Source organism: Bufo bufo, chromosome 2 (assembly GCF_905171765.1).
Source record: "Bufo bufo chromosome 2, aBufBuf1.1, whole genome shotgun sequence".
In the NCBI taxonomy this organism is placed as follows: Eukaryota; Metazoa; Chordata; class Amphibia; order Anura; family Bufonidae; genus Bufo; species Bufo bufo.
In genome coordinates, this window is record NC_053390.1 from 358,460,261 (window position 1) to 358,485,035 (window position 24,775).

At 42.0% G+C, this 24,775-nt stretch overlaps 1 protein-coding gene across 2 annotated transcripts in view; it reads right to left on the reverse strand.

Moving 5' to 3' along the window:
• GLIS3 (GLIS family zinc finger 3) overlaps nucleotides 1–24,775 on the reverse strand; it is a 437,296-nt gene that overhangs the window by 387,927 nt on the left and 24,594 nt on the right. Inside the window, exon 2 of one of the 2 annotated variants that reach the window (XM_040417126.1) lies at nucleotides 7,286–7,741. In XM_040417126.1, coding sequence (XP_040273060.1) covers nucleotides 7,286–7,649 — 364 coding nt within the window. In that variant the 5' untranslated portion in view covers nucleotides 7,650–7,741. Of the gene's footprint in view, nucleotides 1–2,185; nucleotides 2,238–7,285; nucleotides 7,742–24,775 lie in introns of those variants that run through there. The other variant, XM_040417127.1, reaches the window with a different exon arrangement.

The window sequence follows — 24,775 nt, forward strand, 5'->3', positions numbered from 1 at the left end:
TGTTTGAAGGTCATTTGAACCGAAACTCCACACAATTTTGCTGAACTGAATTAAATTCAATACAATTGTTGGATCTATCAAGTTGCAATATGTAGTGCTGAGTTTCATGTTTCTACATTGTGTTATGGGTTAGGACCCTACCTGAAGCACCCGACTATTTATCTTGAGTGCCATGAAACGTACTATAGACAAAGTGAAGGTAGAGCAGCTGTGCATGCGTGGCCACCCTTTTTTCACCGCTATGGGAGTTCCAAAAATAGCTGAGCGCTTGACTATTTCTGGTAATCACATAGCGGTGAATGGAGAGGTGGCTGTGCATACGTGGTGTACTCTCTATTTGCCACTATAGGTCTTTCTATGGGTGTTAATTACAGGACTTCTATTATTAAAGGAATTGTCCCTTCTTGCTGTTTGAAAGGCAAGATAGGACTAAGAACCAGCCCCGTGTGGGCTTATGGGAACTGTCTAGCTGGCCCTCCACTGTTTCCATAGCTCCCATTGCAGTGAAGGAGAGAAAACTAATCATGTTTTCCTAAAATGGCAGCTGCACGTGTTAAAATGCGAAAGTAAGAAGCCCAAAAATGCAAGATCACCCATAATGCGGTGAAGCTAGCCAATCTGCAGACATCTCCTGTGATGTCAGAGCTCTATAAAAGCTTTATCCAGCGCAGTCTCCGCCATTGTCCTGTGAGCTGTGCATAGGGAGACACGTGGCAAGCGCTCCTGCGCTAGGGACAGTGCTGCTGCAATAATCCAGAGGCCATGTTATATCCATCCACCATGTTCTGCCAACTTGTCTTAACCCCAATAATTTTAAAAGCAAAATACCACTAAGTTCAAAGTAGGGAGGGATCCCGAACCTTATGGAGGGATCCACATGGGATTAAGGTCATCCCTGTTGTGAATCCATCAATTGTATTGCTTTTTGGAAGGTTTTCCCGCCTAAATGCTATGTACCATCTCTGGTACCATCACACAGTAGTACATAGACTGCTGCATACATTCTCCGGAGTGAGTTTTTGCAAATTCTTCTCTGGTGGGATTATCTTGGCCGTGAAGATCACATTAGGGGACATTTATCAATAATGACTTAATTTGCGCCAAAAAAAAAAAAATGAAATTACAAACTCAAAAGTCGTAATTTGTTTCACCTCATATATGAAAAGGCACACACCACCTTTAAAATGTGACTTTTTGAAACCGCCTACTTTTCTCTCTATTTGTGACATTTTAACATCAATGGCACTAAAATGCGACTTTTTTAAACCAAAATGTGTCATTTCAGCCACTCCCTGCCAGACCACATTTGAGACTTTTGAAACACATTTGTGACTTTTGAAGCATATTTGCGACATTTCCACTGGTAAATTGCGACTTTTGTCTCAGACTCGGGACGTTTTTGTTATTGTTATTTTTTTGTTTAATGTCAATTTACTGACAAAACCCTGTTGTTTAGCTCATATTAGAAAAAAAATTAATGATTTATTACTTACCTATCACTTGTTCCCACGAAGAGTTGGATTTCTTTGCATAAATGCGACTTTTTGACAAAAGCATCTTTATGCTATAAATGTGACTTTTTACACAAAGCACCACCACATAAGCTGGCTTAATTGTCCGCCACAATTTGAGCCATTTCTGCTGATAAGAGGATGATAAATGAGGCAAAATATGCACAAATTTGATAGCCCTACCCACTTTGGCATTTCTGGCGTGATGCATTCTTTATGGTGAAATTTCTGGAGAACACAATTGATATATTTGGTGCAAATTAAAAATTCATTCTTTTTCGCACATTTCATGCCATAATTCTGGTTCAACATGCTTAGTAAATGCCCCCTATTGACTGCTTTGACTGGTTCCAAAAAGAAGGCATCGGTTGCTTGTCTGTTTCCTAAACCATTTTTTACATTTCTACTTTTTTCATTTTATTAGATAAAAGCAAAACAATCTGGGTTACATCAAATCCTGATGTTTCTTAAGCGCTTACAATTGGTTTATTCTGTGGAGTTCATTGTTTATGACAGCCATTTAGGCTATGCAAACTAAAAAGGTTCTGAGATTTAGCTTACTTTAGCAAATTGTCCTAATAAACTTTAAAACATACATATTGTTTTTCTAAAATCTCTAGTACATGTTAACTTTTGTAGCATATCTTTTCAGGGGAAACTGGCATCTTCCTCACCTTCCAGCAGCTTGGAGGTCACTATTCTCTGCCAGTGCATACTGTTCAGGCACAAAAAATCCATCTACTGTAAAGTGAAACAGTAAAAACTAAAAAGGAAGACATACTACAGCAATTCCTTTTCCCCAATGTCTGTGTGAGACTAAATACTCTGCTAGGGAAGACATCTGGCTGAGAATGCACAACACAGCCCTGACATCACACCAGGAAAAAATACCCTCTCAGGAAGGTTACAGAAAATCTAGAGAAAATGTCTATTTATTGAAGCCTACAAGGGAAAGAATAAAACCCAGATATGCAGGTTACACACATCATTTGTGGCTGTATTTAATACACATCTATGTCATCTTTTTGTAATGATATAGACAAATAATAATCTACTTACTACTTACTGATCTACTCCTCAACATTGAAATTGCAACACCAAAAAGAAAAAAGTCAAGGGATTATGGAAATTGGAAACAAAATATGAAAAACATCTCAATTTATTTAGTATTGAGTATGAGCTCCATGTGCAGAAATACATGCACTTATACGCCTTGGCATGCTATCGGTGAGGTTATTAATTGTTGTCTGAGGAATATTCTGCCATACTGAATGTACTTGGACACACAAATCATCAAGAGCCGCTGCTGGCAGCTCTCTTTACAGTTGCCAAACAATGACATCCCTGATGTGCTTGATGGGAGACAAGTCCAGAGATGCTGCAGATCATGGTAGAACATTTAGGCCACACAATCTGCTCATAGAAGCATAAGCAACATGTGGCCTGGTATTGTCCTGTTGATAAACGGCTCCTGGGACACTTTGGAGAAATGGTCATACCACTGATTCCTCAACTAAATCAATGTAACACTAAGCTGTAAGTGTACCTGAAATGAAGACTTGAGGGGTCCAGCTACTGTACATTATGTCACCCCACTTAAACCTACAACAACACACAATTGCAACACATCAATCCTCAGAAAGAAACAAAGTAAACACCAAAAACTAGGATACTGTTAGTATAAAAATAAATAATTTTATTGAATTACATCAGACAATAAATATCACTTGTAGTCAAAAGGGATGGGATGTAAAGAAGCGAGCCTCTAAAAAATGGGCTCAACAATGCGGAGAAACGCATTGGAGGAAAATTGCACCTTAAGCAGCCACAGTTACCAAAATAATAAAGAGTCGGGTGACAAATTGATAATGGATAACAATGATAATGACATATCACATCGTGGCGAAACACGTGTCGAGGTTGAGGCATTTGGGGATCCATTGTCACCGCGAGCAGCAGAAATATGGGTATGTAGACTTAGTTGATGTCTTGACTGACGGTACCACTGACGGCTGAGGATGGGGAAAACCCTCAGCCGTGCGATGACTGAAGATGGTGGTCGCTGCTTGGCCAGGACGACAGAATTAGGGAGCAGGTCACCTCCTATTACGTCCCTAGTTCTGACCCTGACTCCTAGCTGTATGAGCCGACCCTGATGGTAGGAGGGCTCATACTCCGGAACCTTGGGGTCCCTACTAGCCCTCAGGGTGGCCCTGAACTAGGAGCAGGGCAAGACGACCTGTTCCTCCTAGGTGCGGACGAACAGGAGTCTCACAGGCCAAGCTGCAATGAAAGGGGAACAAATACAACATATGGATATGGCAGGAGAACTAAAGCAGTTCCAAACCTACCTGCCACAGCCACGGTGACTGGAACCCGTGCATGACTACTGATGTCCACAAAACACTAAGGGACACAGCACACAACACATATCACACAGGTAACCAGGACATCCATAGTTGCAATAAACTGATAGACCATAAAGATATCATCTAACATCAGACATAAAGTTTATGACCACAAGGGTGGCCCTCACTGGCAGATGGTATATAACCAGGAGGATGCCTCCAGCTAACCATGGCTGAAGTACCCCTCAGATACAGGCATCCAGCGGAAGCTAAATAGCCCAAGTGGCCACACCCACAGACACACCCAGTGTTCACACACTAAGAAGGGAGTTAACCCTTCCTACACCAGGCAAGAGAAAAAGCCACTTAAAGGGGAAGTGTACAATAAACAATTACACTGCAGCTGTTACCGCAGGCAACGACATGCGTGGCAACCATGTCCTGGGAGTCAGCCAGAAGGCCGAGACACTGCCACCACATGTACACAATACAACACGTTGCCACGGGCAGCCACAAGTGAAGGGAAGTGTCACAGTGCACACCTACATAAACCTTGTGCACACCAGACATACAAAGTGCATACATACACACACACACACACACACCCAACCAGGTGTAACCGCATGCACTTGACAGCAAGCTGCCTAGCAACAGCTCAGGCTGCTATACTGCCAAGTACAAACATGTTGCATACAACATACAAGCAGCCCTCACCATGTGGTTGACAATAAAACCAAACCGCAGGCAACAGCATGCGGATCAGGAGTCAGGACAATAAACATGGGCGTGACAACCACCTAGTGTCAAGTAGTTACCATGATTACAAGCTTTGTCCACCAGTTATATTATTAAATATTGCCGTAGTCTGACATTCAACCTGAGTCCTAGACTGAGGAGGGTGAAAGGATTTTTTGGATAATCATGTTAGAGGTCTGATGTGATATGTCATTATCATTGTTATCCATTATCAATTTGATTGTCACCCGACTCTTTATTATTTTGACAACTGTGGCTGCTCAAGGTGCAATTTTCCTCCAATGCGTTTCTCCGCATTGTTGAGCCCATTTTTTAGAGGCTCGCTTCTCTACATCCCATCCCTTTTGACTACAAGTGATATTTATTGTCTGATGTAATTCAATAAAATTATTTATTTTTATACTAACAGTATCCTCGTTTTTGGTGTTTACATTATGTCACCCCACACCATAATCCTGGGAGTAGGACTGGTGTGATGCTACCTTGTGAAGGCCTCTACATGGCACTGCCCACATGGTCTCCAGACCAATCTCTGACTACCATTGTGTTTGAGATAAAAGCAGGACTCATTATTGAAGAGGATAGACATCCATTCCAGCATCCATTGCTGTTTACCTGTGCCCCATGATAGCCATTAAGAACGGTGGCGTGAGGTCAATGGAACACCTGTAGCAGGACATCTGGCTCATAGCCCTATGTTGTGAAAATGCCTTCTGATAAATGTGACGTGCAACTTCCCTTGCATCTGGAGATGGAAAAAAAATGCTGCAAAGAACACAGGTGCAATAAAAAAAAGTGCAGAAAAAAGCCACCAAAAACCAATCTGTGAAAACACCTAAAGTCCTTTTACATGGGCAACATGTATATTCCCTTCTCATATGCATAACCTTATTATTATCAGTGCTAAACTCATTTGTATATTGTAAGCCCTCATGGGCAGGGCCTTCTCTCCTTCTGTACTAGTTTGTAACTTGTCTTGGTCAAGCTTATTGCAATTGTCTGTATTATCTATGTATACCACCTTTTATATGTACAGCGCCTTGGAATGAAAGATGCTTTAATAATTAATAATAATAATTTGCCACAGCTCTGCCCAAGCCTCCAACCTACCCAGATCCATCTGTAGAAGCAATTTATTTTAATTACTTTACAGTTAGTATCATATGCCACAATTTTAGTTTTACTGTGCAAATTCCTACACAAGATCATTACTAAATATACTAAAGATAATAGGACCAATACTGGCCCATAAGGAACCCTACTAGTATGTACTGTTAATAACCACCCTCTGTCTTCTATTACTGAACCAGTAACTTACCCACTCACACACTCATCCAGTCCAAGCATTCTTATTTTATGTATCAAATGTTTATGTGACACAGTACAGAATATACAACATCCCCTCCTCCAAGTCCAGTGTAGAACTTGTCTCTTGATAAAAAATTATCAGATTAGTTCAATAGGACTGATCCCTCATAAACTCATGCTGCTGTTATGTTATACGGGTATCATTGAGATACTCCAGCATAGTATCTCTTAGAAAACCATCAAACAATTTATCTATAACAAATAATAAACTTATTGGCATATCATATCCTTTTTGAATATTGTCACCACATTTGTTATGCACCAGTCCTGTGGAACAGACCCATAGAATTCTTAATTCCCTTAGGATACAAGGGTGTGCTCCATCTGGACCAGGTGATTTGTTTATTTTAATCTTTTTAAGGTGGAGCAGCACATCCAGACTTCATTCTATAACAGCCACCATTCCCCTTGCTTGTTCTCAAGTTAGAGGGCAGCAATAAAGCTACTTTCGCTTTTCTTAATCATAGATAAGAAAAAAAGCAATGTTTTAAATAGTCAGGGGCGTAGCTATAGGGGAAGCAGGTCAAACGGCTGTTTTCGGGCCTGTACTCAGAAAGGGCCCACCCAGGATGAGGAATGAAAGATTTTATTGTCAGGCCCCCCTCAACAGTATTCTAAAATGACATTAGGTACAGTGACACTGTAGGAAATGGAGCGGCTTCCAGGCCTGGTCTGAGAGAGATCTTGACTAGCCACAGGAGTGGGGGATCCATGGGAGGAGGGGGTTGCGAAGAAGATGCTTAGGGGTGGGGGGCCCAGTCATTTCTAGTTACGCCACTGAATAGAGTGTTACTGAAGACATACATGTTTCGGTATGGGATGAATAAAATAAAACTACAATTTATACCAATATTTAAAAAATCTTTTAATTATTGCTGCAATTTAAGTTTGCCCCAATAAAAATACTTATGAACCAAAACCTGGCAGGTATATTCCATTCCTAAAAATCTCAGATCAGTGATGTTAAATTGAAAAAAATATATATTATAGTAGTGAAATGTACTATACAATGTTTTGGCAGTTACAAACACATATCACTAATATTTGCAATTAATAGTTTTTGTGAAAGTGTCCTGCAAAAAATGACTACACATGAGACATACAGTAACAATACATGGTTGCCTGTGATGAGTCCATGGACTCTAAGTAAACCTCATACTGTAAATGAAGCTGGGTCACTGAAGTTCACAATCTACAACAGAATGTAACACCCACTCTTTTCATACAAATTGAAGTGACTCAACACCTCAACAGACCCTACAAACAGGTTAGGACAGACATCACACCATAATGAGTACTTACCTTTCACACAGTTTGCTGGAAAGGGAGAACCAAATTCCTGTTGCTTTGGCTTGGATAGAGATGGCTGCAGGTTAGGTGGTTGTGGTACTTGGAATATAGGTTTTCCATTTGTGATAACGTGTCTCCTAGGACTTAAAGCAGGTAAATGGACAGTGCTCTCACTGCTCTGTGGTGCCACTCCACCTCCCAGAGGCATCTTTAAATATAGGCTCCCATTAGCAGGACTGGGTGTGGCACTATTAGAAGATGGACATGGAGTACCTGTATGTACTCTAATTGGTGGAATCTGCTGTCCACTAATCATGCCAGGTCCCTGTGGGGTGCCAGTTGCTCTGTGGTTCATATTGCATGTCCTTCCATTCATGGTGCTTGATCTCAGATTCTAATTTTTCTCATCTAGGAAGGTCTTCCAGATCATTGCAGTGATCTTTCTTGGAATGCAATATCAAAATACGTCTGGTGATAAAAAAGAAACAGAAGATATTAACATACAATTGTTTCCAACTTCACAGCTATTTCCAGACGGCATCCTTAAGGGTACTTTTACACTTGAGTCAAAGTTTTCTGGTATTGAGTTCCATCCTAGGGGCTCAATACCAGAAAAGAACTGATCAGTTTTAATTTGAATGGAAAGCAATTCGTTAAGGATGCATCAGGATGTCTTCAGCTCAGTCCTTTTACAGTATTTGGACGGAGAAAAAAACGCAACATGCTGCATTTTTCTCTCCGGCCAAAAATCCTGAACACTTGCCGGAATGCCGGATCCGGAATTTTTTTACCATTGGAATGTATTAGTGCTGGAGCCGACATTAAAATTGCCACATTGACCGATGCGCAGACCTTTAAAAATGTCAAAAAAAAAAAATACCCGATCCGTTTTTCCAGATGACACGGGAGAGACGGATCCGGTATTGCAATGCATTTTTGAGACGGATCCGCATCTGGATCAGTCTACAAATGGTTTCCATTTGCATACAGATTGCCGGATCCGGCAGGCAGCTCCAGCGACGAAAATGCCTGCCGGAATCCAGCAACTCAAGTGTGAAAGTACCCTAAGGCTCCCATGCACATTGGTGTATTGTCAGCAGAACACACCGAGAACGGCAGGTTTGGCCAACAGTCTAATGTGTGTGTGGATCTCCCCCCAGATGGTGCCGAGCAAGAGAAGATTAGCGCAAAGTTAATATTTTCGCCCAATCCTATTGATGGCCCACAGAATACATGTGTGTGTATGGGGGTGCCAGGAAGAATAGCTGGTGAATGTGTATGGCCGTCTTTAGACAAAGGACTAGGTAGACTTTCTTGCATAGAAAAACAGGTCATTGTTAAGAAACATATTAGTAAATATGAGCTACTGTAAATTTTGGAAAAACAAGAAAACCCAGGACATTTTTCCAGGTACAGTACTTTCACGTTACATGGAATTTCTCTTAGCAGTAGATGAACTTTTCAATATACCTGCACAACACACTCTAGTGAAGTAAAATGAACACGTTGTAGAGCAACAGGAGCAGCAAAAAGTATAAAAATATTCTTTATTAATCGAGGTATTAAAATCCAGGTAACACTACGTGTGTAGCAAACTCGCAATGCTTTATAATGATCTGTATCAGGTTTTCCCTTGTTGATGAACGGCTTACAATGTTGCTTTATAGTAAGCTACGTTGTCAACTACTGTGAGTTATGCACATATCATAGGTGTTCTCATATACCTTGATCAAGTCCACAGATAATCCTAGTGATAACTTGGAGACTTGTTACTCACAAATCCTGCTGTAGCAGACAGTTATCATTCATTACCGACCAGCCTCGCTCTCTGCTGTATTCCGGCTTCAGTGTACGGCGGCTTTGTGCGCGCTTGACTCACGCATGCGTTCTAGAGGCACCGGGACACCAAGGAGGAATCAAACACTCTCTGCGCTGCAATGCTTTTAGATGCCACCGTGGCGGTTTTCTGAAGTATCGAAGGTGTGCACTGGCATCTAAAAGCATTGCAGCGCAGAGAGTGTTCGATTCCTCCTTGGTGTCCCGGTGCCTCTAGAACGCATGCGCAAGTAAAGCACGCACGAAGCCGGCGTACACTGAAGCCGGCATACAGCAGAGCGAGGCTGGTCGGTAAGGAAGGAGAACTGTCTGCTACGGTGGGATCTGTGAGTAACAAGTCTCCAAGTTATCACTAGGATTATCTGTGGACTTGATCAAGGTAAATGAGAACACCTATGATATGTACATAACTCACAGTAGTTGACAACGTAGCTTACTATAAAGCAACAAGCCGTTCATCAACAAGGGAAAACCAGATACAGATCATTATAAAGCATTGCAAGTTTGCTATTAATCAAGAAACTGCTTGATATAAGAATACTATTGACACTAAATTGAGATACAATCGGCAACTATGAATTTATTGCAATAGATGCACACCAAAGTGATGAACTAAAATAAAAGGAAACAGTTTTTTTATACATAAATATATATATAAATATATATATATATATATATATATATATATATATACAGTACAGACCAAAAGTTTGGACACACCTCATTCAAAGAGTTTTCTTTATTTTCATGACTATGAAAATTGTAAATTCACACTAAAGGCATCAAAACTATGAATTAACACATGTGGAATTATATACATAACAAACAAGTGTGAAACAACTCAAAATATGTTATATTGTAGGTTCTTCAAAGTAGCCATTTTTTGCTTTGATTACTGCTTTGCACACTCTTGGCATTCTCTTGATGAGCTTCAAGAGGTAGTCCCCTGAAATGGTTTTCACTTCACAGGTGTGCCCTGTCAGGTTTAATAAGTGGGATTTCTTGCCTTATAAATGGGGTTGGGACCATCAGTTGCGTTGAGGAGAAGTCAGGTGGATACACAGCTGATAGTCCTACTGAATAGACTGTTAGAATTTGTATTATGGCAAGAAAAAAGCAGCTAAGTAAAGAAAAACGAGTGGCCATCATTACTTTAAGAAATGAAGGTCAGTCAGTCAGCCGAAAAATTGGGAAAACTTTGAAAGTAAGGGCTATTTGACCATGAAGGAGAGTGATGGGGTGCTGCGCCAGATGACCTGGCCTCCACAGTCACCGGACCTGAACCCAATGGAGATGGTTTGGGGTGAGCTGGACCGCAGAGTGAAGGCAAAAGGGCCAACAAGTGCTAAGCATCTCTGGGAACTCCTTCAAGACTGTTGGAAGACCATTTCAGGTGACTACGTCTTGAAGCTCATCAAGAGAATGCCAAGAGTGTGCAAAGCAGTAATCAAAGCAAAAGGTGGCTACTTTGAAGAACCTAGAATATGACATATTTTCAGTTGTTTCACACTTGTTTGTTATGTATATAATTCCACATGTGTTAATTCATAGTTTTGATGCCTTCATAGTCATGAAAATAAAGAAAACTCTTTGAATGAGAAGGTGTGTCCAAACTTTTGGTCTGTACTGTATATATATAAATATATATATATACACAGTATATATATATATATATATATATATATATATATATATATATATACACACATAGTGAGAGGTAGCTTTATTTCAGGGGATCATCCTCACAAATACCTTTGCAGACAACAGGTTTTAAGGTCCAAACAGTGCATTTATTGTGGCACACCAGTTGCCTATTAGGTACAGTTCACACCCTGTGATCTGATGCAGCTTTTCCAGCCAATGTCCCACAGCCTCCTGGCTGTACAGAGCACAGTACACCCACTGTATCAAGTCCAATGTCTCTTGTGGGGGATTAAGGCTCAGTAGTCTGCCTAACTATGGCCCTGCGACCCTCCCAGGCATTGCTTTTTCCCCCAACGCCAGGCTTTCTCCCAGCTTCGTGGTCTCTCAGCCTCCTGGCTGAAACCACACATCTAGAGCCTCTGCCAGACTCTGCTTCCAAACTCTCCAGGATCACACTTCCCAGGATCACACTCTCCACCCTCTCTCACTCTGAGGTTTCTTTTATTCTCAGGTGATTGTGGCACCTGGTATTGCCTCAGGCCTGGCAACTGATGGGGAAGATATGGAAAATCCTGACATACACCTCCCCTTAAAGCCATGAGGCATGTCACTACCTCACATACTCCCCACCCCCTTTGTTCAAACCCATGAGGGTGAACACATGTACAAACACGGAAGGCTGGTGAAACGGCATCTCCACTAAGCACAGTCTTCCCCTGGTTCATCCACAACCACGCCAGCAGAGCCCAGTTTATCACAAACACCAAGCTCACCGTCTTGCCACTCATCTCGTCACATACCACAGACGTCTGGTTGCCCTTAGCAACCACCTTCGTTTCACCGGACTTAGATGTGGCAAGCTCACTTTCTGAGTTGCCTTCAGTCACAGCACATGTTTCATGTATACTCCTCGTGTCATCATTAATCCTGATCTTTAGGGGCACCGATGAGTCAATGGCCACCTGGGACATTTCCTTATTAACCATAGAAACCCGTGGATACTGCACATCCACCTCTGGTACGTGTGGTACACCCTCCAGAACTGCCACACTTTCCCCTGTGGGTTCACTCAGCTGTATGCTCTCAGCAGTTAACAATGCTCTTGCATCAACCAACACTTTTTCATCATACACCTTTTTATCACCAGGGGCACTTCTCCCCTGACCACAACCTGCAATGGAAACGGCATGTCATCAACCTCATCACATGACATCATGCTTTCATTATGCACTGTAGCCGACTGGGCACTTTTACTTTGCACCCTAGGGGTACCACTGTTTTCCTTTAAAGGGACAGGTAAAGGTTCTGCAGATGTGTTTCTATTTCCCCACAGACCCCATGCCAAAAGAAAACCACTTCCCCACTTCACCTCATGAATGAGCAGTTTACCAGCAAGTCCATAAGTCCCAGTTCTCACTGCAGTCTCACGCTCAGCAAGAACCACCAGATAGTTCTTATTAATCGCATAATTGTCCCGCACAACTATCGATTTATCACTTACCGGCCCAGCAGGTAGCAACTGCCGCTGGCTCACTGTCACTTTACTTGCCACACATGCAGTCCCGGGAGACGAGGATACTCCAGGATACTCCATTACACGATCACCTGCAGACTCCTTACTGCAGTGGTTACCACGAGAAATGCCATGACTCCATCCTCCTTCCAGACGGGTAGTCACACCCTCTGGAGACCTTTCCTTGGGATCTCCAGCTGCAGAATATGAAACACTTTCTCCGCTCCATAACTGCTGGACAGCTGCCCCTAGCAATCGCCTCGTGGATCCCCCGCACCTCCTCTCTTGGACTCTGCTTGCACATGCTGGAAACCTAGGAATTCCTGAGAGCCACACCGCTCTCCACCTCCTTTTCTTCCCGACCGTGGCCCTTGGCAATGGCACATATCACCATCATCTTTTCCTCCAGCACTCGACTCTCAGCCAGGTTCAGAGCAGCCTCTATCAGTGCAGCACTTGGCTTCCTCAACAAGCAATTTGTTTCCTGCACCAGCTGCTTCATTACTTTCTCTGTGGACTCGGTTTTCCGCCAAACTGGACCCCTTCTCATAGAGGACATCATCTCCAGTATGAGAACTTTCCGCCACACCGGACCTTCTTTCACCCAGGTCGCCATTTTGACCAAAAATGTTTTCCACCGGTCAGTCTCTTTCACTTGGGCATCCGGCCCTTTAAACCCCCGCACAGCAGTTTTCAGCAGCACCTGCTCTTTCTACCTTGTCTTTGCTCCCAGCAACACCTTGCCTTTTTATTGCTGCTAACAACCAGTTGTCTTGCCCGCATCAGAGACCAATTGTGAGAGGTAGCTTTCTTTCAGGGGATCATCCTTACAAATACCTTTGCAGACAACAGGTTTTAAGGTCCAAACAGTGCATTTATTGTGGCACACCAGCAAAACCAACAAAACAATAAACACTCGCCTATTAGATACAGTTCCCACCCTGGGATCCGATGTGGCTTTCCCAGCCAATGTCCCACAGCCTCCTGGCTGTACAGAGAACAGTACACCCACTGTCTCAAGTCCAATGTCTCTTGTGGGGGATTAAGTTCCAGTAGTCCACCCTCCCAGGCATCGCTTTGTCCCCCAACTCAAGGCTTTCTCCCAGCCTCGTGGGCTCTCAGCCTCCTGGCTGAAACCACACATCTAGAGCCTCTGCCAGACTCTGCTTCCACACTCTCCAGGATCACACTTCCCAGGATCCCACCCTCCAGGATCCCACCCTCCAGGATCACACTTTCCACCCTCTGTCACTGAGGTTTCTTTTATTCTCAGGTGATTGTGGCACCTGGTATTGCCTCAGGCCTGGCAAGTGATGGGGAAGATATGGAAAATCCTGACATACACCTCCCCTAACAGCCATGAGGCCTGTCACTGCCCCACAATATATATATATTTTTTTATACGAGAGCTCCGCATTTAAAGGGACCGTGATCATATGATTATTATTGGGTGTATGAATTTTGGGGGGTTTTATTTGTATTTTATTGTTATGCATGTATGATAAATTAGTAAAAGCATATGCAAATCTCCAGCCAGCCATCTATTTGATTTACGGTTGTATATTATGACTAATTGGTGGTTAGTGGGCTGTGCTCCAGTGGGACTGGTAAGCATTCTTGGCTTTTGTTATTTATTTAACACTACATATATAGCCTAAGTACTGCTGACATGTTTCATACGGAAGTTCTTAATCATACCAAAACAAGTGGGTACCTGTGCTACACACGTAATGTTACCTGGATTTTAACCTAGATTCAACTGGATTAACAAAGAATATCGTCATACCTTTTGCTGCTCCTGTTGCTTGATAATGCGTTCATTTTACCTGGTGGAAGATCTTGCTCTGGATTCATCCGTTCCCCAGGCGAAGGAGTACTACATGCACTGAATGGGTGATACACTGACAAACAACAATATATACAGTAGGTACAGCATGAATACAATAAATATATAACCAAATATAAATACCCTTTCAAAACAGAAGCATTTTCATTAAACAAGGAATGTAAGACTTCTGGAAAAACATACCAGACATAGCTTTCCTTTAAATGCCAAGTGAACTTTTCTCCACATGACACATTCCCTGCTAATCAGAAGACTGTATCTCCTATTGGCCTGTTGTCTTACAACATCTCCAGTGTTACCTATTGCAGGTAAACTCTTAAAGGAAATAGTCTAAATCACATTTTTATGTTTAACATATTTTTTAAAGAATTTTTGATGATATTAGTTTTCATTTTCCATGTCAACATCTATATTTAAATAAAACCCAAAAAATCATGCAGTTTTCACACAGGCCACTAAGCCTCATATTACGCGCCACATCTTGGTCTGTACAGATCACTTTACTGCAGTTACCTGCTTATCTATACACAGAGGTGATTTCATTACAGACATGATTAGAATGAAAGATAAGAAATGATCCACCATTCACAATGGGTAATTGTCAAAGCCTATCTATTATTTCCTTGTACAATGACCTCTGCACAGGTCACAGATCATGCCTTCAAAACTCTCCCATAGAAGTCAATGAGGTCCCCCCTGACCATTGTGTCTATGGACCATGGGGCTGCAGTAAAGCAATTTTTTCATGCTTTCTAAGGCCCCTTTTACATGGCCGAGAATTCCGTGCGGGTGCAATGCGTGAGGTGAGCGCATTGCACCCGCATTGAATGCAGACCCATTCACTTCAATGGGGCTGTTCAGATGAGAAGTGATTTTCACGCATCACTTGTGCGTTGCGTGAAAATCGCAGCATGTTCTATATTCTGCGTTTTTTCCGCAAGGCAAGCCCCATAGAAATGAATGGGTCTGCGTGAAAATCGCAAGCATCCGCAAGCAAGTGCGGATGCGGTGCGATTTTCACGCATGGTTGCTAGGAGATGATGTAAGTAAATTGATAAAAGTCAATTTACTGTATTATTTTCCCTTATAACATGGTTATAAGGGAAAATAATAGCATTCTTAATATAGAATGCTTACTAAAATGTGGCTTTAGGGGTTAATAAATAAGAAAAAATTAACTCACCTCATCCTGTTGTTCACGCAGCCGCCATCATCTTCTTTCTTCTTCTTTCAGGACCTGCAAAAGGACCTTTGATGACGTGGTGAGCGCGATTACATCATCAAAGGTCCTTTTGCAGGTCCTGAAAGAAGAAGAAAGAAGACGATGCCGGGTGCGCGAACAACAGGATGAGGTCAGTTAATTATTTTTTTATTTATTAACCCCTAAAGCCACATTTTAGTAAGCATTTTGTATTAAGAATGCTATTATTTTCCCTTATAACCATGTTATAAGGGAAAATAATAAAATATACAGAACACTGATCCCAAACCCGAACTTCAGTGAAGAAGTCCGGGTTCGGTTCTGGGTACCACAGTCAGTTTTTTATCACGCGCGTGCAAAACGCATTGCACCCGTCCGATAAAAACTGAACATCGGAACGCAATCGCAGTTAAAACTGACTGCAATTGCGTACCTACTCGCGCGATTTTCCCTGATCGCAGACGCAACGCATCCAGACCTAATCCGGACACGCCCGTCTGCAAGGGGCCAAAATGCTGTTAAGAACAGCGCAGGCAAGATGGCAGCCCCCATAAACATCTTCAGGAAATAGAGTAAAAAAAATCTCCAATCAGAAAATAAAAACAGATTAGAAGAAAAGGAGATATGTTAGTATCTGGTTTTAACAGGCAGAAAATAACTTTTGGTGACACATATCCTTTAAATGCCATTGATGGCTCAGTTTACTACTTAACCAAAACTGTGTGCCACCAGTACAAAGAAACCAAAAGAAAATAGTACAATGAGCGAAAATATAATTAAAATAAACTACCCACCAGCCAGGCGAAACCCAGTCCCTTATACCATGAGCCTAAGGCTACGTCTACATCTGTGGTTATAATTACAGTATTCTGTTCTGGCATATAAACAGAATACCCGAATTGTCATATCTGGCATATTCCAGGGAGCATTGGCACCCAACAGATCTCATTCACTATAATACAGTCCAATAAGTTTCTAGCATGAATACTGGTTTTCTGCTGGAAAAATACTTCTGCATGCTACATATAACTTATTGATTACCTTATTTTTGGCACTATAAGACACACCTGACTACAGGACACACCCCAGGTTTAGACAACATAAAATTTTAAAAAAAAGTTGTTTCTACTTATATAACCTTCTTTGGTGGTTTAATGAGCTGGAGGGGTCAAGGTCACAAACTTTTGGCTGTAGCATAGAGGTGGGGCAGACTCAGGAGAAGCAGACTTTGGAGTCTATCTGTCCCTTGTTAGTCTAATACAGAAGAGGCAGGCTATGGTGCATTGACTATGTTCATTATAATTCATGCAGACTTTTGTGCATTGTCTGCAACACTAGTGTCTGAAAAAAAAAAAGCATGTGTGTCTTATAATAATACAGGGGGAGTGGACTCTGGTGCATTCGCTGAGGACAAGAACTCTTAGGGCTCCGCTCACATAGGATAGAGCTCTGCACTGCACTTATACCTTTCATGCCCCGCTCACCTTTGGATTACTGGCTCCATGACAAACTGGCCATGCTGTACATCAAGAGCGCCCAAGTACTCGCACATCCCGACGATCAGGTGGATGAAGACGAGCAAAAAGAACCCTTGGCAACTAAGTGGGAACTTCAAAACTCCTGGCTGAGTAATCAGCCAGTGGAAACTATCAGCAATAGAAATTATCCAGCCATGGGTTCGCCCAGTGCAAAGTCTGTTTACTTCTTAATGCCCATGTGCATCTGTTTGAGATCAGCATCTCCTGGTGAGGATTGCCTGTCCACAACAATGAGCTTCCACTCCAAGCTGGAGCCCATTGAGTACATTGGGGAGTGCACACGGAATTGGGGGGCTCTGAGACTAGCCTTCGTGTTGGTAGGATAATGTTGTTGCCTCTAACCTCAGAAACGAAAGAGCATATGGCCCTAGTGATCCAGCAAATGTATTAAGGAAACAGTCAGGGAGGTCTGGCACTGCTGGACCACCCTGACTGTGGACTATAAGATAATAAGTGCGTCTTATAGTCCGAGAAATATGGTAACTTTTATTTACTTATTCTTGTGGGATGGAAAAAATAGCATTTCCGATATGGTATTTTGCATTATAAATTTTGCAGTGTTCACCATGTTTTTTTATGCTTTAATACTTTTTGTACAAGAAAACAATTTTTTTTTTTGCTCTGTGAAAGCATGTTTTTAGCTGAATGACCAGTAGTTTTCATTGGTATTGTTTTATCATATTTTGTATTTGATATGAGAGATGAACAAAAAACAGCAATTCTGGGATTGTTTAAGGGTTTAAATGAGCGAGCTCAAAGCAAGCCCCAACTCGGTTGATGCAGCAGTATCCCAACTGTACATTACAGCTGGCTCCCACTGCCGATGCTGCGGGTATAATTGCTGTGCCCACACCATTCCAGCAAATAATTGTACATTCGGAGAGACGGATCCGCATCCAGATCCGTCTACAAATGCTGTCCGTTTGCATGCAGGTTGCCGGGTCTGGCAGGCAGTTTCGGCGATGGAACTGCTTGCCGGATCACTCTGCCGCAAGTGTGAAAGTAGCCTTAAGAACAGCTCTGGAAAGATAGCCGCCCCCATAATCAAGTTCAGGAAATTAAATACAAAAATCTACAACCTGAAAATAATAAATGATTAGAAAAAAAAAAATGTTTTACTATTTGGTTTTAAACAGGACCTTTCACCTTGAAAAACATTGTGAACTAAGTATGCTGCCATGGAGAGCGGCGCCCGGGGATCTCACTGCACTTACTGGGCGCCCCTGGGCGCCGCTCCGTTCTCCCTTTATGCCCTCCGGTATCTTCACTCACTAAGTTATAGTAGGCGGTGTCTGCCCTTGTTCTGTGGGCGTCTTTTTCTCCTAGGCTGTAGCACTGGCCAATCGCAGCACACAGCTCACAGCCTGGGAGAAAAAAACAAGGGCAGACACCGCCTACTATAATTTAGTGAGTGAAGATACCGGAGGGCATAACGGGAGAACGGAGCGGCGCCCAGGGGTAATAGTAAGTGCAGTGAGATCCCCGGGCGCGCTCTCCAGAAGTATTGTGATACATTGTAAAGGGGATCAGACCCCCAAAAGTTGAAGTCCCAGAGTGGGACAAAAAAAAAAGTTGCAAAAAAGTTTAAAAAAAATAAGGTTTTCAAATAAAACATTTAAAGTTTCAAATAAAAAAAGCGTCTTTTTCCCAAAATAAAGTAAAATATATATTTTTTTAAATAGGGGGGAAAAAGAAAAGTAGACATATTAGGTATCACCGCGTCCATATCAACCGGCTCTGTAAAAATATCACATGACCTAACCCCTCAGGTAAACACCGTAAAAAAATATATATATAAAAACTGTGCTAAAAAAAAAACAACTTTTGTCACCTTACATCACTAAAAGTGCAAACCAAGCGATCAAAAAGGCATGTGCCCCCCAAAATAGCACCAATCTAACCGTCACCTCATGCTGCAAAAAAATGAGCCCCTACTTAAGACAATCGCCCCAAAAAAAAAATATGGCTCAGAATATGGAGACACTAAAACATCATTTTTTTTGTTTTAAAAAAGCTGTTATTGTGTAAAACTTACATTAAAAAAAAAATGTATACATATTAAGGTATCGCCACGTCCGTATCGACCGGCTCTATAAAAATATCACATGACCTAACCCCTCGGGAGAACACCGTAAAAAGTAAAAAATAAAAACGGTGTCAAAAAAGCCATTTTTTTGTCACCTTACATCATAAATAGTGTAATAGCAAACTATCAAAAAGTCAAATGCACCCCAAAATAGTGCCAATCAAACCGTCATCTCATCCCGCAAAAATGATACCCTACCAAAGACAATCGCCCAAAAACTGAAAAAACTATGGCTCTGGAGACACTAAAACATGATTTTTTTGTTTAAAAAATGATATCATTGCATATTAGGTTTTGCCACGTCCCTAATGACCTCCTCTATTAAAATATCACATGACCTAATCCCTCAGGTGAACACTGTAAAAAAAATAAAAATAAAAACGGTGTCAAAAAAGCCATTTTTTGTCACCTTACATCACAAAAAAGGGTAATACCAAGCGATCAAAATGTTATACGCACCCCAAAATAGTACAAATAAAACCGTCATCTCAACCCGCAAAAATTGAGACTCTAACTAAGACAATCGCCCAAAATAAATAAATAAATAGGGCTCTCAGAATATGGAGACACTGAAACATGATTTTTTTTTATTCAAAAATGCTGTTATTGTGTAAAACGTAAATAAATAAAAAGTATACATATTAGGTATCGCCACATCCGTAACAACCTGCTCTATAAAAATACCACATGATCTAACCTGTCAGATGAACATTGTAAATAACAAAAAATAAAAACAGTGCCAAAACTATTTTTTTTTATCTTGCCTCACAAAAAGTGTGATATAGAGCAACCAAAAATCATATGTACCCTAAAATAGTACCAAGAAAAAACTGCCACCTTATCCTATAGTTCCCAAAATTGGGTCATTTTTTTGGAGTTTCTACTCTAGGGTCTTCAAATGTGACATGGCAGCTTAAAATTATCCCAGTGAAATCTGCCTTTCAAAAACCATATGGCGTTCCTTTCCTTCTGCGCAATGCCGTGTGCCCGTACAGCAGTTTACGACCACATATGGGGTGTTTCTGTAAACTACAGAATAAGGGCAATAAATATTGAGTTTTGCTTGGCTGTTAACCCTTGCTTTGTTAGTGGAAAAAAATTGATTCAAATGGAAAATCTGCCAAAAAAGTTAAATTCTATCTCCATTTTCCATTAATTCTTGTGGAACACCTAAAGGGTTAACAAAGTTTGTAAAATCAGTTTTGAATACCTGGAGGGGTGTAGTTTCTAAACGGGGGTCACTTTTTTGGGAGTTTCTACTCTAGGGGTGCATCAGGCGGTCTTCAAATGTGACATGACAGCTTAAAATTATTCCAGTGAAATCTGCCTTCCAAAAACCATATGGCGTTCCTTTTCGTCTGCGCAATGACATGTGCCCGTACAGCAGTTTATGACCACATATGGGGTGTTTCTGTAAACTACAGAATCAGGGCAATAAATATTGAGTTTTGTTTGGCTGTTAACCCTTGCTTTTCCGGCGCTGAGTTCCGTCCTAGGGGCTCAAATCCGGAAAAGAACTGATCAGTTTTATCCTAATGCATTCTGAATGGAGAGTAATTCGTTCAGGATGCATCAGGATGTCTTCAGTTCAGTCTTTTTGACTGATCAGGCTTTTCAGAAAACCGTAGCATGTTGTATTTTTACCTCCGGCCAAAAATCCTGAACACTTTGACTGAACGCCGGATCCGGTCATTTTCCCATTGACTTGAATTAACGCCAGATCCGGCGCTGTGTGTTCAGTCAAACCGGATCCGGTTTTTGCATGTTAAACCCGGAAAATGTGAAAAAAAAGTTAAAGTCCATAAATGGCGGATCTGTTTTTTCCAATGCATTTTTTCATTGTGATCAAAATCCTGATCAGGATTCAAATGTAATCCGTTTTCACACATTTTTCCGGATCCGGTGGGCAGTTCCGGTGTCGGAATTGAACGCCGGATTTAAACAACGCTAGTGTGAAAGTTAGCCTTAGTGGAAAAAAATCTATTAAAATGGAAAATCTGCCAAAAAAGTGAATTTCTGAAATTTCATCTCCATTTTCCATTAATTAACATGGTTAACAAAATTTGTAACATCAGTTTTGAATACCTTGAGGGGTGTAGTTTCTAAAATGGGGTCATTTTTGGGTGGTTTCTATTATGTAAGCCTCACAAAGTGACTTCAGACCTGAACTAGTCCTCAAAAAGTGGGTTTTGGAAATTTTCTGAAAAATTTCAAGATTTGCTTCTAAACTTTTAAGCCTTCTAACGTCCCAAACAAATTAAATGGCATTCACAAAATGATCCATACATGAATTAGACATATGGGGAATGTAAATTAGTAACTATTTTTGGAGTTATTAGTATGTATTATAAAAGTAGAGAAATTGAAATTTGGAAATCTGCAAATTTTTTTCCAAATTTTGGGTAAATTTGGTATTTTTTATAAATAAAAATGACATTTTTTTACTCAATTTTACCACTGTCATGAAGTAAAATATGTCACGAGAAAAAAATCTCAGAATGGCCTGGATAAGTAAAAGCATTTTAAAGTTATTACCACATGAAGTGACACATTTCAGATTTGCTAAAAATGGCCTGGGCAGAAAGGTGAAAATGGCTTGGTCCTGAAAGGGTGAAAGGGATTGCAGATGTTGACCAAGGACAACATCTGCATGGAGTTTGTATGTTTTCCCTGTGTTCTTGTGGGTTTCCTCCAGGTACTCTGGTTTCCTCCCACACTCCAAACACATACTGATAGGGAACTTAGATTGTGAGCTCCACTGGGGACAGCAAGCAATGATAATGTCTGTAAAGAGCTACGGAATAAAATAAATAAAAATAAATAATACTGAAGTATGGCAGCTGCACTGAACAATTATCACCTGACTATAACCCGAAAACACTCACCTTATGTGTATTTACGCTATTAAACATGACTTCATCTGTTCCAACAAACCATGTCAATTAATGCTGTGTATGTTGAAGCTGAACATCTGGCATTTCAGTGTGCTGAGATCCTAAATAAACCTCAGAAATCTCAGCAAATAGTTCTTTAGAAAATGCCAACTTTATCATTACAATTTACTTGGCTCTAAAATCTTAAAGATACAGTGCCAAGCGCCACTTACACCAGCAACACCAAGCACTGAAGAGGCAAGCTGGAAGCTATAGAGCAGATTCCCAACCTTATAACCACAGGGGCAACCCAAAAAATGTTTCCATTCCTGGCAAACCCCTAATGCCACAAAGAAGCTTGGTATAGAGGCAGGTAAAGCATTCTACAATGGTTGTCCAGTGCTATACCGGCTCAGACATGTCCACTGCTTTGCACAGGCTGAGGCCTTCCCCATTCTAAGGCCCCCTGCACACGAACGTGTGCTTCCCGTTGCCGTATTGCGGACCGCATTTGCGGATCCGCAATACACAGGTGCCGTTCCGTGGGCATTCCGCATCACGGATGCGGACCCATTCACTTGAATGGGTCCGCAAATCCGGAGATGCAGAATGGTACGGAACGGAAGCACGGAACGGAACCCTACGGAAGCACTACGGAGTGCTTCCGTGGGGTTTCATCCCGTACTTCCGTTCCGCAAAAAGATAGAACATGTCCTATCTTTTTGCGGAACGGCCGCGATCCGCTGTGGCTGTCCCACGGACTGTGTTCGTGCATTGCGGCCCGCATTTTGCGGGCCGCAGCACGACCACGGGGCGCACACGTTCGTGTGCAGGGGGCCTAAAAGTGAGAGATCTTGTTGTTAGTGATTTCTCAAGGCTCAAGGAACCCTAGCTGGGAAACACTGCTATAGAGTTGGTAGTCTACAGGATGGCCCATTTTTCTCTTTCTTGTACATATTTATTTTGATGTTATATAAAACATTAAAGGGGTTCTCTTGTCAGAATGCCATTTTACTAAGTGCCAGCAGCCTGACCCACTAAGCTAAGGACTTAGCTGCTCACTTGCTCCCTGCTGCTCCGGTCCTCCAGGCTACCTCTGATGATTCCATGTTCTGGTCCCCGTAGTGTTTACAACCAGAGCAGAATGGAAATGGTCACATGCTCTGCTGCAGTAAATGACTGGCTTTAGCGAAGACGTGACCCTTTAAGGGTAGTTTAGTTGGTGCTCTGTGTTTAAAGGGGTTGTCTGGGCTTTTACTATTGATGACCTATCATTAGCAGATCGGGGGGGGGGGGTCCGACACCCCCACCGATCAGCTGTATGAGGAGACGGCATGCACAGTGTGAACGTGTCATCTCCTTTCTCTCTTCCTGTTCACCGCTGCTGTATATGGTCTTTGCAGATAGGAAGAGAGAAGGGAGACGGCACGTGCACACTGCGTGCGCTGCCTCCTCATACAGCTGATCAGCGGGCTGCTAGGTGTCGGACCCCCGCCAATCTGATATTGATGACCTATCCTCTCTCAACCTATCAGCACCCCAGAACATGATCGTGGGACAGTAGTGTGTTGCCCTGGTAATCGTGAGCCTAGCAAAACCAAAGGTTTATGCTACATGCACACGGCAGTGTTTTTTAGGGGCCTCCGTTCCGTTGTTTTTGCGGATCAGATGGTTTCCCATTCATTTCTATAGATCTGTTAAAAATGCGGTGTAGTCAACCATTTCTTTTCAGCGTCCGCAGTGCGTGTTTCCCGTCCGTAAAAAAGTATTGCATGTCGTATTCTGGTCCGCAATAAAAAAATTGCAGATGACCAACGGAAGCCATCTGTATGTCATCCAACATGACCTGTGGTGACGTCACTTCGGTCATCACATGGTCCATCACATGATCCATCACCTTGGTAAAAGATCATGTGATGGATCATGTAATGACCGGAGTGACGTCACCACAGGTACTGTTGCTCCACACAGCTAAGATGAAGACAGAAGGAGATGTCGGCTCCGCGATCAAGTGGATTAAGGTGAGTTAAATTATTTATTTATTTTTTTAACCCCTCCAGCGCTATTTTACTATGCATTCTGTATTCAGAATGCTATTATTTTCCCTTATAACCATGTTATAAGGGAAAATATTACAATCTACAGAACATTGATCCCAAGCAGTTCGGGTTTGGGTACCAAACATGCACAATTTTTCTCACGCGAGTGCAAAAAATGCATTACAATGTTTTGCACTCGCGCAGAAAAATCGTGCGTATTCCCGCAACGCACCCGCACATTTTCCCACAACGCCCGTGTGAAAGAGGCCTAAAAGTCTTTTTTTTTAGCCGATTATCTTAGGTAGGGGCTCATTTTGTGCGGGATGAGAGGACGGTTTTATTGGCACTATTTTGGGGGCGCATATGACTTTTTGATCACTTGCTATTACAATTTTTGTGATGTAAGGTGACAAAAAAAAACTATTTTTGCACCGTTTTTATTAAAAAATTTTAACCGTGTTCATCTGAGGGGTTAGGGGGGGTATTTTTATAGAGCAGATTATTACGGACGCGGCAATACCTAATATTTTTTGTTTTAGTGTCTCAAGTCTGAGAACCAGTTGTTTATCCGATTGTCAATGGCTAAATTGGGATATAAATTTAGTACTCCATGGAAGTGTGGTACTCCCTGAAGCAACCGTCAATGCAGAGGCCCGGATGATCGGGGCACGTGTCACACTGAGTAGTGGTGTCCTTCTGTATCCCCCTCCTGCGACACACTCTGCACTTTTTTTGGGTCCGTCCCTTCTTTCCAGTATGGGGGACCACACCTGGAAAGTGTTGGCCAGGGACGATCCAGGCGCCTCCAGTTCCCGAGGTACGCTGGCCTGCTCTTTCCCGGTCAGAAAAGATCAGGTCCTTGAGGACTGCCTCATAGAACTGAAGGAATTTCACTGTGTTGCCAGCGCTCCGGGACAGCACAAAAG